Raw genomic sequence first — 18,207 nt, forward strand, 5'->3', positions numbered from 1 at the left:
TTGTTTCCGCAGTAGCTGCACTTATTAATATACTTGTATGCGTCACTCGCTTCATATTCTTTTTCTGCCTTCTCAATTGTGTAAAGCATTTTTTGTTCAGCACTCTTTGGAGCTCTTCCTTGTTCTCTGCGTACTGCGCTCACAGTCAGTTCACATGAGCCGCTCGGAGTACATCCATCGAAGGTTCTCGGCTGTGCTTGTGGTATCTCGTGCGATCTTGAGATATCCATGGCTTTATTTAATGTTCGCTAAGACCCGGCACTTAAAAGTTTCTCTCGCACCTTCGCTGAGTTTGTGCCAAACACTAGTCCATCCATAACTATCTCGTCTTCATTTGCATAAGCACAGTCCTTCACCCGCGAATATTTAACGGCAGCGTGTCTATTGGATTGCTGCTGACGGACGGCCTTATATGGGCAGGCACTCAATTATGTGGGAGGCGTGATGATGTGGGACGCAACTCCGCCTCACACGGCGACCGAGCTGCAGGCTATGGCCGTATATATGTACGAAAGAAGATTCCAGTTTTGACTGCTACGTGTAGAATTTTGAAATGAAACCTGCCTAACTTTTGTAAGTAAGCTATAAGGAATGAACCTGCCAAATTTCAGCCGTCTACGTACATGGGAAGTTGGAGAATTAGTGATGAGTGAGTGAGTGAGTCAGTGAGGGCTTTGCCTTTTATTAGTGCAGATTCTTGGAACTGTTTTTCTTGAGGTAAAAATACATTTCTTTTTCATTTGTGTGCTTAAAGCTGTTGTTTTTGCGAGTGGAGTTATGACAACCTGTACCAAACTCTGATGTGCTTTGTTATCCTACTTTTGCTTCTGCTATTCTGTTTTTTTTTTTTCAACATTTATGTTCTGCCATGACTTGTAATAACATACATATGTGTGCTCACAACACATGAATATGTTTTCCTAAACTGCGCTTGTTTTTCTTATATTGTGCTTGGTTATTTTACAAAGCCTACAGAGCGAGATTCACTTTACGTGGCAGCCTAGCCAAAAGAGCACAGAAGAATTTCATTGTACTTTATACAAATAACAATCCATAAAATGTGTGGGGAGAACATGCAAAACTCCACGTAAAAACACTGACACTGTGTAGCAGGACTGAGAGCTCTACTTTACCTGCAGCAAGTCAGCATAAATGGAGCTCCACTAGCAGCAGCGGTGGCAGACACAGCCCTAGCTGAGTGCATGCCAACTCATGGTGGAGGTGGCCACTGAGATAATGAAGTATAGCTTCTAAAGAATGAAAGAATGAAAACAATTGTAATTGTACCTTTTTCAGTTATTATTACCTAGTTGTCTACAGGACAAAGACAATAAAACGCATCTGTGCATTAACATTCAGTGTCAATAACAACATTTGTTGATGACTTTACAGTGTAATTCTACACCCCATGGCCCTGAAAGATCCTGCGGATAACAAAAAGCTATGCAGCAAATTCCACAATCCCCTTTTTAAATGAGTGAATGTCACAACAATAATTTGCCTTTGCCGTTCTGTATTATGCCACGGGCTATGTCACTTAGCGTTGAGATTTTGATCACAATATTGTCTGCCATTTGTCTTTAACATATTATATTACAGAGTTCCAGTTTAGATTCATTTTGGGTGTTTCTTGTTCCACATTCCCCTATCAGTTCTTTAAGCTTGTCACTGTCAGTATCCTAGTCATACATACTGAAATTTGTTTGCACTGTAAGCTGTCAAATAATGCTTCCCTTTACCTAAATTACCCAATCCATAATTGAAGAGAAATGTAATTTATTTTTGAATAGTACACATATGTTTCTAAGCTCAAAGTCCCCTAGACATTTTATGTAGAATGTATACATGCACTGTGTGCACAATTATTAGGCAAGTGAGTATTTTGACCATATCATCATTTTTAATGCGTATATTCCAACTCCAAGCTGTATTAACTTGAATGCTTATTGGATTTAAGCACGTCAGGTGATGTGTATTTGTGTAATGAGGGAGGGTGTGGCCTAAGGAGATCAACACCCTATATCAAGGTGTGCAGAATTATTAGGCAGCTAGTTTTCCTCAGGCAAAATGGGCCAAAAAAGAGATTTAACTGACTCTGAAAAGTCAAAAATTGTAAAAAGTCTTTCAGAGGGATGCAGCACTTTTGGAATTGCTAAAATATTGGTGTGTGATCACAGAACCATCAAACATTTTGTTGCAAATAGTCAACAGGGTCGCAAGAAACGTGTTGAGAACAAAAGAAGCAAATTAGCTGCCAAAGATTTGAGAAGAATCAAACGTGAAGCTACCAGGAACCCATTATCCTCCAGTACTTTCATATTCCAGAGCTGCAACCTACCTGGAGTGCCCAGAAGTACAAGGTGTTCAGTGCTCAAAGACATGGCCAAGGTAAGGAGGGCTGAAACCCAACCACCACTGAACAAGAAACATAAGTTGAAACATCAAAACTGGGCCAAGAAATATCTGAAGACAGATTTTTTTCAAAGGTTTTATGGACCAATGAGATGAGAGTGACTCTTGATGGACCAGATGGATGGACCTGTGGATCAGTAATGGGCACAGAGCTCCACTCCAACGTGGAGGTGGGGTACTGGTATGAGCTGGTATTTTTAAAGATGAGCTAGTTGGACCTTTTGCATTGAAGATGAACTCAAAATCAACTCCCAAACCTACTGCCAGTTTTTCGAAGACACTTTCTTCAAACAGTGATACAGGAAAAAGACCATGATTTTTATGCAGGCCAATGCTCCATCACTTGCATCGAAGTTCTCCACTGCGTGGCCAGCCAGTAAAGGCCTTAAAGATGAAGGAATAATGACATGGCCCCCCTTCCTCATCTGACCTAAACCCTATCGAGAACTTGTGGGCACTTCTTAAACGCTAGATTTACGGGGAGAAAAACAATACACCTCTCTGAAGAGTGTCTGGGAGGCTGTAGTCACTGCTCCACAAAAAGCTGATCGTCAACAGATCAAAAAACTGACAGACTCCATGAATGGAAAGGCTTATGACTGTTATTGGAAAGAAGGGTGGCTATATTGGTCATTGATTGATTGATTTATTTTTTTTGAAATGTCAGAGATGTTTATTTGTAAATTTTGAGGTGTTTGTTTATTATTCTCACTATAACAGATGAAAATAAACAAGTGAGATGGGAAAATTTTCATTTTTCCTTTAGTTGCATAATAAATCTGCACACTAATAGTTGCCTAATAATTGTGCACATATGTATTCCCCTGATGATGTTCACACTCACATTTCCGTTGTGAAACATTCAGGTTTCAGGTTTATTAACATTTTGGATTGACTGATAGCACTGTGTTTGTTCCATATTAAAATTTAATCCTCAAAAATACAACTTGTCTAATAATTCTGCACTCCCTGTATTTATACACAAGGTGTAGGTAAAACACAAACTATCATTCAATGGCAAAGACATAATTAATTTAGAACATGTGCATATGCAGTGGGTACGGAAAGTATTCAGACCCCCTTCAATTTTTCACTCTTTGTTATTTTGCAGCCATTTGCTGAAATCATTTAAATTAATTTTTTTCTCATTAATGTACACACGGCACCCCATATTGCAAAAAAAAATTTTTGAAATTGTTGCAGATTTATTAAAAAAGAAAAACTGAAATATCACATGGTCCTAAGTATTCAGACCCTTTGCTCAGTATTTAGTAGAAGCACCCTTTTGAGCTAATACAGCCATGAGTCTTCTTGGGAAAGATGCAAGTTTTTCACACCTGGATTTGGGGATCCTCTGCCATTCCTCCTTGCAGATCCTCTCCAGTTCTGTCAGGTTGGATGGTAAACGTTGGTGGACAGCCATTTTTAGGTCTCTCCAGAGATGCTCAATTGGGTTTAAGTCAGGGCTCTGGCTGGGCCATTCAAGAACAGTCACAGAGTTGTTGTGAAGCCACTCCTTCGTTATTTTAGCTGTGTGCTTAGGGTCATTGTCTTGTTGGAAGGTAAACCTTTGGCCCAGTCTGAGGTCCTTAGCACTCTGGAGAAGGTTTTTGTCCAGGATATCCCTGTACTTGGCCACATTCATCTTTCCCTCGATTGCAACCAGTCATCCTGTCCCTGCAGCTGAAAAACACCCCACAGCATGATGCTGCCACCGCCATGCTTCACTGTGGGGACTGTATTGGACAAGTGATGAGCAGTGCCTGGTTGTCTCCACACATACCGCTTAGAATTAAGGCCAAAAGTTCTATCTTGGTCTCATCAGACCAGAGAATCTTATTTCTCACCATCTCAGAGTCCTTCAGGTGTCTTTAGCAAACTCCATGCGGGCTGTCATGTGTCTTGCACTGAGGAGAGGCTTCCAACAGGCCACTCTGCCATAAAGCCCTGACTGTTGGAGGGCTGCAGTGATGGTTGACTTTCTACAACTTTCTCCCATCTCCTGACTGCATCTCTGGAGCTCAGCCAAAGTGATCTTTGGGTTCTTCTTTACCTCTCACCAAGGCTCTTCTCCCCCGGTAGCTCAGCTTGGCTGGACGGCCAGCTCTAGGAAGGGTTCTGGTCGTCCCAAACGTCTTCCATTTAAGGATTATGGAGGCCACTGTGCTCTTGGGAACCTTAAGTGCAGCAGAAATTTTTTTGTAACCTTGGCCAGATCTGTGCCTTGCCACAATTCTGTCTCTGAGCTCTTCAGGCAGTTCCTTTGACCTCATGATTCTCATTTGCTCTGACATGCATTGTGAGCTGTAAGGTCTTATATAGACAGGTGTGTGGCTTTCCTAATCAAGTCCAGTCAGTATAATTAAACACAGCTGGACTCAAATGAAGGTGATCTCAAGGATGATCAGAAGAAATGGAAAGCACCTGAGTTATATATATGAGTGTCACAGCAAAGGGTCTGAATACTTAGGACCATGTGATATTTCAGTTTTTCTTTTTAATAAATCTGCAACAATTTCAAAAATTCTTTTTTTTGTCTGTCAATATGGGGTGCTGTGTGTACATTAATGAGGAAAAAAATTAATTTAAATGATTTTAGCAAATGGCTGCAATATAACAAAGAGTGAAAAATTGAAGGGGGTCTGAATACTTTCCGTACCCACTGTATATTGCAAGATGTTTTGAACTATATTGTATGTTGTCTTTTTTTAATAATTTGTAAATTAAGTGCTGTGAACATGTAATTTAAATGTACACAGTATATATATCAATACATTTTTAAAGTAAAATATGGTATTTTCCAATTTCTGGATGTGCATATTTATGAATTTGTATATTATTGTGTTTGTCATTAAGTTATTCAGTAACTCTGTATAAAAACTAAACATTAATCATGTTGGTTTTTTTTTTAATAGAAAAAACTGACTACATTGGATATTGCTGCAAATAGGGTAAAGAAAATTGAAAATATTAGTCATCTGACAGAACTTAAAGAATTTTGGGTGAGTATGTTGAGCTTGTTTAAAAACCCAGCCACAGGGGATGCACATTTAACTCTGCTACCTCCAGCTCTATCTCCTGCTTTCTGGTCAGTGCCACCATCTCCAGCCCATATAACATAGCTGGTCTCACTACCATCCTGTAGACTTTCCCTTTCACTGCTGGAAGTAATTGACAATAAGAAAAAATTCATACCTTTTCACATTTCTTTTTTTCATTAGTAATTTTGATTTGTCCACTGTCCTGCAATGATCTCAGTATCAAGAAATGCTTCTGCCCCATACCTGCAATAATAAAATGGTTCCTGTCCTGTAAATATATTACCATTGTGTCCCTATAATGAAACACAAAACCAGCAGCTAGTGTGTACATGTTACTGATAGTCATGATTGCACTGTTGCATTTTGTTACTCAAACAAGCTTTGCAGCCCCCAGTTATTGGTAAGTCCCAGCTGACTATGTAGATACCCATTCACAGAAGAAAGCTTCAGTGCTCTGGTAACCAGTAGCAATAAAAAGGTAAGATTCCTTCTGTTAAATGCACAGCAGAATTACCACTTTGTATCTTCTGATCTATAGGAGTGTGAATATACTGATATTCAATTGGTTTTGACCTACAATCATCTCTCTTGGCATCTCTCCTCAACCAGAATTACTGTCCAAGCAATCACACATGAAGAATGTGTTTATTTTAAAAAATAGATTCCAGTTTAGAAAAGGGATAGTGTTGTGTTTCAGCCAGGGTACGTGTCCCAAACTCGGCTGGTATGGGGCCACCTTCCCATTACTGCAAGGAAATCCCCTCAGTCATTGCCCACACTCCATTGTGGTGCAGCACTGAATGTGGTAGGTGGGTTATGAGTGATGAGTGTCTACTGTGTGTTTTTTTTATTTTGTGTTTTTTTGCTACTGTAATAATATCTGATTCTCTGGCTTTTTGTGACATCTTGCTGAGGCGTCATTCATTGCACGGTTGCACTTGGGTACTAATTTGGGATCCAGAGGTGGTTTGTCATGTGGTGGGTGCAGCAAGGTGCTGTATCAGTGCATGCTCCCAACCTTTGTCTCTGTCTCTGTGACCTTTTGCTGTTTTTTGACTTTGCCTTTGGGATTTCATAATGGGACTGTGGTTTTTATTTGGATTGTCAGTTTTGAAAAGAGATGTCTTGTGCTTTTATTGTGCTCATAGCAGCTTCTTGTTAAACCAGTCTTTTTGAGTAATAAATCTTTCTGTAAGATTCTTTGTTGCCTTTTTGGAGTTTTGACAACTCCACCTGGTGGGCATTTTGAGTATTTTTAGTACTGTCATGTTTGGGAGCTTTCTAGTTCATAACAAATAGAAAGCACAGATCAGGACTCAGAGTGAGAAATAAGCTCAATTCATTCAAAAATGCTGCTGCTTCATTTGGCCTGCCCTAATAGGTTGTTCCTTTTCCTCTCTGGTGAGAAGGCTTACACACTTGGCAAGTTTTCAAGTGTAAAACCAAAGCTCTACTGTCTCAACTCAACATTTTTGCCTCTCTTTCTTTAGCCATTGAGGTCCAAACTCTAAGTAGACTGGTCCAATCAAACAGCAGACATTACTCCTATAAAAATCTCTAGACCCACTTAAAGAGGCTTGTGCCCAGGATATACCCACCCTGACTGCCCATCACAATTTTCCTGACCTTGAAATCTTCAGCAAGGAAGGCTGCAGTAAAATGTTAAAATCCAGGTGTGTGAAGTAGACAAAGTCTTATATAAACAGACTTCCAAGCAAGAGGTGCATACCTTTAGACAAGATTTAGATTTTTTTTGTTGGTTTTTGTGTTTGTTTTTTTTTTAACTTTTAATAATTTTTCCTAAAAATTATCCATTTGATTTTTCACTTATTGTACTGTATATTGTGATTACAAAATATGATTAAAAAAATCTCAACATTTATGTCATTAAAAGCTTTCATTTCAACAAAGGTGCATAAATCTTTTGATATCCATAGTATAGTAATTATTTATTATCATTAGCTAAGCTGAGTTTCATAACAAATAAGGATGGTCAATTTTTTTTAATTTTTATGACATACAGTGCCATGGAAAGGTATCCAAAAATTCCACATGTTCTTTAATAACAAATGATTTACACATCTTGTTCTATTCTGCATTTCTTATTTCTAGCTCTCAAGAAGAAAAAAAATTGTCAGCAAATATCTTGTAATCAAAAACATACTCCTATACTTCTTATATAAGTTTCAGAGCGTGCAAAATACTTGTTGAGACACCTTTTGCTATAGTAACAGCTTTAGTGTAGGTGTGTGTCAGCTTTCCATATTTGTTAGTCCACATTTATTTTTAACTACATAGGTGGTGTAATGTTTACACCACATTCAGTGCTTTGAATTTTATCCAAGAAGCCTAATTTTGACTTCATTTGACCATAAGACCTTTTTTCCCAATATTTAGTTGGTCGACTTTAGGCAGGCTTTTAAAGAGTATCCATTTTTTTCTTTCCCCAGTTCCATACAGTTAGGTGTATTGTACTGTCTGTGATTTTTCCTCAATTGCTTCATTCCTTCTTCAAGCACCTATTTTTGACAAATGTCCTTTTTGTAAACAGTGCCTTGCTAGTGAAATGCTACTTTCATTTGTTTGCCATGGAACTAACAGTTTTAAAGGGAGATCCAAATACATTGATACAGCATTGTAATCGTATACAGATATACTGCTTAATGCTTTTATCACTTTATCTATAAAATGTCCTATAGCTACTCACCCTGGCCAATCCAGTCTTATATAATTTTTAGCTGTTAGCTATAATATTTCCATTAGACATGCCCTTTTAGTAAAATTATTGTTCAGTGAGCTTCACACCATCAATATATATATTTTGTCTTTATATATTAGACTGTCCTTCTGTGATGGCATCAGACACAGCAGTTGAAATTTATGAGGCAATAACAAAAGTAAACATTACACCAATAATAATTTCTAGGTAGATAACTAATTTACAATTTATAATTTAGTTTCGGTATCAATCCGAATGTGTTCTTGTTCTGCGCAGAAAACATCCCCACCTATCACTTGTACACTACACTGGTTCTGGTTTTTGCAGTGTAATTATATTAAGCTAATAATTCGAACACGAAGTGCGTCTATACCAGGGGTGCCCACATTTTTTCAGGTCGGAACAATACTTCAGCCTGGTTTTTGAGTTTTTTGTGAAATGATGTCAGATTTGGCGCTTTTTCTCTGTTTTTTTGTGTTGTTCCAATGCACATAAAGGAAATAAACATGTGTATACCAAAACATTTGTAATTGTAACAATTTTCTGGGAGAAATGGTGCATTTTCTGGGAAAATTCCAGGGGTGCCAATAATTTCGGCCTTGACTATATATCCTTGTCTAGTTGATGCTTATAAATAATTACATGTGAAAAATTATTGCAATTTCTCTATATATGAATAAATCTATGCAAAATTTATCTTAATTTTTCTCTATACGTCATTTAATTTTCCATTTAAATAGGTTAATATATTCAGATATTTTGGAGGGTGGCAAATAGAAGCACCACCCTGCCCCGAGCGGCACGAACTCTAGCTACACCACTGTTTGTGTGAATAGCACAGGAATGCAAAAAATATTAATAAGTTGTGTAATATATGTAGAGGAGGAATTATAAAATCCAAAGCACAAATAGCAAAAAAAGCCTTTTACCCTAAAAGTCCCTTTTGCACTTGCTCAAAACAGAACGCACTCATCCCGTCCATCCTGCACTTGTTTGAAACTGTAGTTCTTTACTCAGTCCTTTGTGTTACTTTTTAATGAGTGTCCTTTTACTTTTTTACCACTACTTTCCTATGCTTAACAGAGTAAAAGATGTATGCATGTTGTCATAGATTTCTTTACAGCTAGCTTGTTGCATTCCTATGCGGGGCAACTCTGTAAAATGTTATGTCTAATTTTTTTTAAATGAGTTTTGCCTATTTATCATTCATCTGCTTTCATTATTTAGAATTTACAGGTGGATTAATGGTTGCATGATAATTTGTGTAAACAATAAATACTTGTTGATTTCTAAGTATTAAACCAGTAAATAATACCTGCTTCATAGCCGAAACAACTTTTTTTTTTAATCAAGTTAAATTCTGTTCGTAATTCTTTTCACAGTGATGCATAATGCAAAATCTATAGTACTGAGCACTTAAATAGTAGTTCAGGTTTTTAATGTTCAGCTTCAGATGGGACCATGTGAATTTAATATGAAACCATTTAGCAGGTGTGGAAAATAAATGATGGCTATTGGGGATGGGCTGGGATTTGTCCTGAAAACTGTAGCATCAATAAATTTGTTATGTAGTGATTTAATTCTGAGAATAGATGCAACTTTGAGCTACAAACCCTCTGCTAATATATGAGTTAGGCAACAAATTGATTTGGGGTGCAATTAAAGGGACGCTGTAGGCATCATTTCTAATCCACATACCTTTGCCATGATTATTATGGTGCAGGATATGACTCTGTGAACATCAAGACTCCTCTTACTGCTTAAGTCCTTTTTACTTCAATCATACTTTTCGATGAACAGCAGCCTGGAATAGTTTATTTGTGCTCCAAACAAAATAAAACACGATGTTTACCCTGTAGAACAAAATTGGCATTATTTTACCAGATGCACTACAAATGTTCCTGTTTCTTATGCATTGAATATTTAATCATATATCAGTTTACAAAGATATGAGACACTGAGCCATGAATGCATCAGAGGATTCACAGACTGTATTTTATAGTCCAATATCAAAATCACTGGTATTTTTTCGTTTATAGTGTGTAGTAGCATTTAAAAAAAAAAAAAAACTTTAGCAAAGAATGGATATTTCATGTATATGTATATGTCCTTTTATTTATATATGTATATGTGTGTGTGTATATATATATATATATATATATATATATATATATATATATATATATATATATATATATATATATATATATATATATATATATATATATATATATGTATATATATATATATGTGTATGTATATGTGTATATATATATATGTATATATGTATATGTGTATGTATGTATATGTGTATATATATGTGTATGTATGTGTGTGTGTGTGTATATATATATATATACTTCTCTCTGAATATTCTGCTAGTGTATATATATATATATATATATATATATATATATATATATATAGTATATATATATATATATAATGTGTGTGTGTGTGTGTGTGTGTATATACACTTCCATTTTGGAAACCATTTATTCCAACTTAGGCCTCACCTAATAGTATTGGTTGCAGTGCATACACCAGACCTTTACAAGGTGCTGGTCAGTTTGTTCATATGTACCGTCTCCGTATGGAGATGATTTAAAGTTTTCTGCATGTCTCGTTTTTCTCAGTCATAATTCATAAAACTGTATTCTTAGTATTGTAAGATACAAGATCATATTTTTGTTCTGCTTGCTTGAAAAAGGGTTATGACTATACAGTACTTCCATTCACTAGCAGACCTGGTGCGCTTCGCTGTAGTCGGAATAATTATGTACCTACATGGGAGTTATAGAGCCTCTTTATATACATCATTTTTGGTTTGGCCTCCTGGAGCCAAAATCTATTTTATTTATCTATTTATTTTATCTATGACTAATTCATTCGTGAACATAAAAAATACTGTTCAGTAAGTACCGCATCTAGTAAAGAGTAAATTAGTAAATGAGAGAGGACTAAACACTAAGGAAAAAGAACGACAAGACCGCATCAGCGGCGGAGCTCAGCTCGGAGCAAAATGAAGTGAATGAAATGAGGTGAATGGGAGGGGAGATGATCACGTGACTCCTCCAACCGCCTTATCTCTCCATCCCTCCACAAACACACAAACACAGTCTCTTGAATCCTAACCCTCTTTTATATAAATCAGTAAAGGAGAGAGGACTAAACACTAAGGAAAAGAACGGCAAGACCGCGTCAGCTGCGGAGTTCAGCTCGGAGCGAAATGAAGTGAATGAAATGACGTGAATGGAAGTGGAGATGATCATGTGACTCCCCCACCCGCCTTAACTCTCCATCCCTCCACAAACGCAGTCTTTTGGATCTCAACTCTCCTTTATATATAGATTAAAAATAACATTATGTCATGTTATTATTTGGCATTTTTAGGATCTCTAATTTAGATCCTTTTGATCTCACTCATAAGTGTGTTTTGGGTTCTTGTGCTACAAATTTTTCTTGGTTTTGCTAGCATATATACTATAGTATGTATGTATGTGTGTGTGTGTATATATATATATATATATATATATATATATATATATATATGTGTATGTATATATATATATATATATATATATATATATATATATGTATGTATATATATATATATATATATATATGTATGTGTATATATATATATATATATATATATGTATGTGTATATATATATATATATATGTATGTATATATATATATATATATATATATATATATATATATATATATATATATATATATATATATATATATAATTTTCAAAACTGCAAATAAATTAATATCCCAGTCTCTATTGTTCCAGATTGGATCCAAATTGACCCTCTCTTTGTTGTTTATATTCTGGTTTTTTTTTTATTTTTATTTTGCATAGCATTTTCAAACACTTTTAATCCATTTCAGGGTCACAGGAGACCAGAGCTGGCTGGATACAGCCCTGGAGAGGCATCCGTGCATTGTAATGCTCACACACCCATAGACGGCTTGTTTAGAGTCATCACGTAGATTAACAGATACTGTACATCCTTGTTAATTTGAGAGGAAAAAATAGAGTTGCTGGAGAAAAATCCAAACAAGCACAGGGAGACTATTATTCTATGAGTTGGCAGTACTACCTACCATGCCATTGTACTGCCTTTGTATCAGTCATACTCAAAATATATGCAAATATTTTTTTAATCTATCAGTCTATGTTGTGGCAGATACTGGTAACTATGCCAGGAAATGAAAATATTAATCTCCTGTCATTGGTGAGAAATATATCAGGGTGATACTCCCACTCTCTCTGTAGTTACTCTTCATTAGACAGATGAAATGAGAAACAAACTCATGCTTAGATTCAAAGCAACCAGTTCTACCACTCCACTGAGGAAGATCTTCATTAGCTACCTGGTATGGCAAGCCAAATTAACATTTAGAGATATCTCAAAATGAATTTTGGATATCTTAAAATGTAATTTACTTTTTAAGATATCTGAAACTCGCTTTGAGATATCTTAAAATAATTTCCTTTACATTTTAAGATATCTGCAATACATTTTGAGATATCTCAAATGTATTTCAAGATATCTCAAATACAGTTTCAGATATCTCAAAATAATTGTGTCTGCATTTCAAGATATCTCAAATGAATTTTCAGATATCTTAAATTGACCTTTCATGCATTTTAAGATATCTTAAATGCATTTCAAGATATCTCAAAATCATTTCCTGTAAAATTGCCTATTATTTCAATGGGACTACTTGTTTATTATAAGATATCTTAAAATGTATTTGAGATATCTTGAAATGTGCAGGAAGTCATTTTAAGATATCTTGAAATGTATTTGAGATATCTGAAAATGGACAGGAAGCTGTTTTAAGATATCTGGAAATGTATTTGAGATATCTTAAATTGTATTGTAGATATCTGAAAATGCTATTGAGATATCTTGAAATAATTGAGTGTCCTTTTAAAGATATCTTAAAATGCATTTTAGATATCTTCAAATACAATTTGAGATATCTTGAAATACATTGTTAGATATCTGAAATGTAGCAGAGACCCATTTTAAGATATCATGAAATTAATTTTAGATATCTAAAATGTATTTCAGATATCTGAAAAATGAATTTCAAGATATCTTGAATGCTTTTTAAGATATCTAAATTATATTTCGAGATATCTCAAAATAACTTCCTTCTCATTTTAAGATATCCCAAATTCATTTTGAGATATCTGAAATGCATTTTCAGATATCTTAAAATGACTTCCTGCACATTTCAAGATATCTCAAATACATTTCAAGATATCTTAAAATAACTTCCTGTGTATTTCAAGATATCTCAAATTCATTTTGAGATATCTCAAAATAGACAGGAAGTCCCATTGAAAGAATAGGAAATGTTACAGGAAGTGATTTTGAGATATCTCAAAATGTATTTGAGATATCTTGAAATGCACAGGAAGTTATTTTAAGATATCTTGAAATGTATTTGCGATATCTCAAAATGCACAGGAACGTATTTCAAGATATCTCGAATTGCATTAAAGATATCTTAAAATGCATTTCAGATATTTCAAAATGTACGGCATATCATTTCAAGATATCTTGAAATCTATTTAAGATATCATAAAATGCTTTTTAGATATCTTAAAATAGATGCATTTTTAGATATCTGTAAGTCAATTTGAGATATCTAAAATGCATTTCCAGATATCTTAAAATCCATTTTGAGATATCTCTAAATGTTAATTCGGCTTGCCATATACCTGGAGATTTGGTTCTCTTACCTTGTTACATGCCTTACCTTCTGTCAGCCTAGAAATACTATACAATTGTTGTTATTAGAGGGAAATTAAGATATCATTTCAACAACACATCAAAAAATATGTATGAGAAAGGCAGTAAAACTAGAATAAGCAAGTTTAGACTGGAAACCGAATAAACTGTTACAACTAAATTGTTCATCTTAATAGTTCTATCTCGTGTGCCAAAAACTTTATAAGTTCTTTTGAGTGATAGTTCAGTACAAAGATGTAAAACACAAGGGCAAAGTAGCCTTGGCATGACTCAAAGACAAAAAGGTGAATGTTTTACAGTGGCCCATTCCAAGCCCTGATCTCAATCCAACTGAGAATTGGTGGAACTCTTTGAAAATTATAGGAAACAAGTATTAGTTGTCGAATGTGAAAAACATGGACCAGTTTTGCTTGGAAAAATGGGCCAAACTCACTCCAGAATGGTGTGGAAAACATACTTCCCTCAAACACCATGATGATTATTATTATTATTACTACTTAATATTTGACTGACACTTTTATCCAAATCGACTTACAACATTTGAGATACAACTGGTTAAATTTCTTTTGTTTTTGTTTAATTTTAATTTTTATTTCAGTCAAATAAAGAAGGGGAAAAAAATCTATTCAAACAAAAAACCAAATACTTAATATAATGAAAAACCTGTAAATAATCAGTATTATCGTATTATGACCCAAGTATGAGGATAATAACTAGGCACCATTAGTTACTTCACAGTTTCTCCAAACTAGGTGTGAATCTTATTCTTGTCTCTGTCAATGGGACTTTCTTCAGTTTACTTCTATATCCTCACAGGTGTTGTTTTATCATGTTATCAGATCATCTGTGAAATGCACCTGGCATGAAAGGTACCAACTAACCTCTTGTATTATTTCCTTTTCAGGGACTAGGAATAAATGTCAAAACCAGCTATATAGCAGTGTTACCTGTAACGTCTTACCTGTCTCACTGTCCATATTGTACAGTATTGTACAAGGGACCTCTATTTACTTTCAAACCTCTATTTCAACCCAATTTACTACCAATGAAAGGCCTTACAAAGGTGTCCCCTTGTCACATCTAGACAAGGAATGGGCAATCTTGCTCTTTTACTATAGTAATAGCAGTCAGACAAAGACATTGATTTAAGCTTTCATTTAAAAATTATATTTATTTGCAACAAATCCAACAGCAGCAATACAAAGAATTATACAACCTGGCTAGGTCCATGCGGCCTTAAATCAGTGCTAGCTTACTACTCCCACATTGGTCTGTCCCTTAGTTACAGATTTAAAATATATATATATATAATTTATATTTATAAAAATATATAAATAAATAGTATATAATTTTATAGTGTAATAATAAGTAGTGTATAATTTTATAATACACTACCGTGGCTGTTTGTTTGTCTGTCCAGGATATTAAATCACCTGTAGCTCGCAAACCCTTTCACTTTTTGACCTGAAATTTGGTACACATATACTATGTGACGTCTACTATCCTTTTTCAGGGTGGTGATTGACTTGCAAGGTTATTCCTCTTTTAATTTTTATTTTATTTTATTATAGAATCAACTCTCGGCAGCGGCCAGCTGGGAATTAAAAAAAAAAAAAAACTACTGTACCTAACTGTGCTAAAACACTGAGTCCTCTTTTTACCTTTCATTTTTCACAGAATACATTGCATGCCTGTTCAGGTTGACAAAACGTTTAGGCTAAGGTCTATTACCTGAGATCTGCCAGCTGAACAGGTTAATAAAATGTCTCTCATGTATAGTATGTATACTAGATTACTTTGCAAATGTAACATCAATCATATGTGTATGTGTTTGCTCTGTGATAGACTGGTGCCCTGTCATGAGTTGGTTGCTGGTTTTAATGGATTCATTATATGGATGGATTGGTAAATAATACAATTCCTGATTGACATGCTTCATGAAAAATGAGCTACTATTTTGTAATGATCAAGTAAAAAGTTTGTAATAAGCTAATGCACTCATACCCATCTGATATCTTTTACTTTATCCACACAGATGAATGACAACCAGATTGACAACTTTAGTGACCTTGATGAGCTAAAGAATGCACACGGGCTAGAAACCGTTTACTTGGAGCGCAATCCTCTTCAGAAGGACCCTCAATATCGGCGTAAAATTATGCTGTCACTTCCAAGTGTGCGGCAGATAGATGCTACTTATATTCGTTTTTGACTTACCTGTTAAGGCCTATTTCTCTGCACCCTGTACATGATTGATAAACCGTAATATGCAAAGTATGGGTTTTATTAAGTTGCGGGAAATTTTCAGGATGGTAGTCTTCTAGAAAAATCTGATCATGATCTCTCCACTGAGCTTACTAGCATCTCTTAACAGTGTTTATAATGGTATTTATTCATATGTTATAAATGCACTCCTAAACAAAAATGCAAGAAATGGATTTTGTTCCCTTTTATAACCTTACTGTTTTTAGGCATTCCAGGGACTGACTAGTAACTGCAAGACATATTCTGGGAACAGAGAAAGAGCCTACAAAGATTTTAAAGTCTGAGCAACAAGGAATGTAGTAATTAAAGCTTTATAGAACAATGTTTTTGTTTATTTTAAAAACAGTCTTTAGCTTACAATGTTTTTTCTCATTGTTCAGTCAGCCAGATTGCTTAGGTTTTCATAATTACTTGCGAATGTTCTTTGTGTATTAGTTGAAAATGTCACGAGTGTTTGATCTGAAGGCTTAAATCTCCCTGCAACACAAAGTTACTGTTAACCTTGATTCATGTTAACTTTGTAACCGGTTTAAAGTAAAAGCACTTAATTATCTCTTCTGTCAAAAAAACAATTCAGGATAATTTTATCTTTGACAAAATATCACTCATCATCAAGACAATTGAAGACTAGCAGAATATTTTACATGAAACGGATTTACCAAATTAAAGGATGTGACAGTACTGCATGAACTGCTTTGTTTAGCCTTTTTAATTGTATCACACAATTTCTAATATAAAAAAACTGTACAGATACTTAAAATAAATTTGAATTTAATTTACCTATATCTATATGATTGCGATAGCTTAATCGGCTTCATCACAAAACATTGTTGGGTTTTAAATGGGATTTATGTGGTTCACTAGAAGAGCAATGGTGACTTATGATTATAGCGTGTGATAGACTAATGTCCTTTCCGGGACTGGGTTAGGCCTTGCTCCCACATTCATTAGCTTATAGTTCTAACTGCAGTGCCTGTGGCGGTCACTTTTGAGTTGATTCACTCATGAAGGCTCTTGTCTCCAGCAGAGTGTGCTTGCTGCCTAGGATTGTGTTTCTTACTGATGCAAAACACGCTCAAGCCATATGTAACTCTTTAGTAACCAATGGTGGAAATAATCAGACAAGAGCAATTTGGTACAAAAATTGATATATGTATTTAATTTGTTTAACATTTAGCTTCCACTCCCTAATTACAATGTATTTCTACATACATGTCCAGGCCGGAGAGAAGCCAGTGGAACAGTAGATGCATCAGCCAGTTCTTCAGTAACGAAGGCTTGATGAACCCACTTCATCCAAACCAAAAGAGTGGTCGGCGGCATGAGATGGCTTCTAGCTTCTCGATGATTCTTTTCCAATTTAAATACTCACATATTTGCATATCCATTGAGCTTTTTATGGGGAAACATACTAGGTATGGTTTTGTTATATATGGACTGTGTTGTTTTAAGATCCAGCTAGCACACGGTGCACCTGCTGTAATCACTCATGGCCTCTGCCTGAGAATAACTATCCCTGGGATTGTTCACAGAGAGAACTCTGAATTAAAATCAGAAGCCGCTGACTATTATGACCAACTAGGACAACTAGCCTATCTGAGTCATCTTCCACCCGTTTATGTCCATCTTTCTGTCATGTTCTCTATGTCAGCATATTTGTGTGGTTTCAGGTATAAAATAATGGGTTTGCAATAAACTTCACAGATCACAGTGACACACTTCACACTTTAGGGTTAGCTATTTTTGAAGTTCCTCCTTCGGATCTTGAGGCTTTCTGGTCTGTTCACAGTTAAGACTGTATAGGGTCTCTTGCTAAGTAAATAGACTGTGGTCTCTGGGTGATTAGGGTTCTTAAGAGTAGTGTGGGTCTTGCTTTTACAGCGACTAATGTCCAGATAATCATTTAATGGAAGTTCTGTTCCAATAATACACTCAACTGTTCTGACCATCCTTTAAAGGGTGTCTTTTTCATTTTGTGTGGGATTCC

At 35.3% G+C, this 18,207-nt stretch overlaps 1 protein-coding gene across 1 annotated transcript in view; it reads left to right on the plus strand.

Moving 5' to 3' along the window:
• Window positions 1–17,005, plus strand: part of ppp1r7 (protein phosphatase 1, regulatory (inhibitor) subunit 7) — a 45,521-nt gene extending 28,516 nt beyond the window's left edge. Inside the window, exons 9-10 of the mRNA XM_039761791.1 lie at window positions 5,328–5,414; window positions 15,991–17,005. Of these exons, the coding sequence (XP_039617725.1) occupies window positions 5,328–5,414; window positions 15,991–16,167 (264 nt within the window). The 3' untranslated portion in view covers window positions 16,168–17,005. The remainder of the gene's footprint in view (window positions 1–5,327; window positions 5,415–15,990) is intronic.
• Window positions 17,006–18,207: the final 1,202 nt, after the last annotated feature.

The sequence above is a fragment of the Polypterus senegalus genome, chromosome 1 (assembly GCF_016835505.1).
Source record: "Polypterus senegalus isolate Bchr_013 chromosome 1, ASM1683550v1, whole genome shotgun sequence".
NCBI lineage: Eukaryota > Metazoa > Chordata > Cladistia > Polypteriformes > Polypteridae > Polypterus > Polypterus senegalus.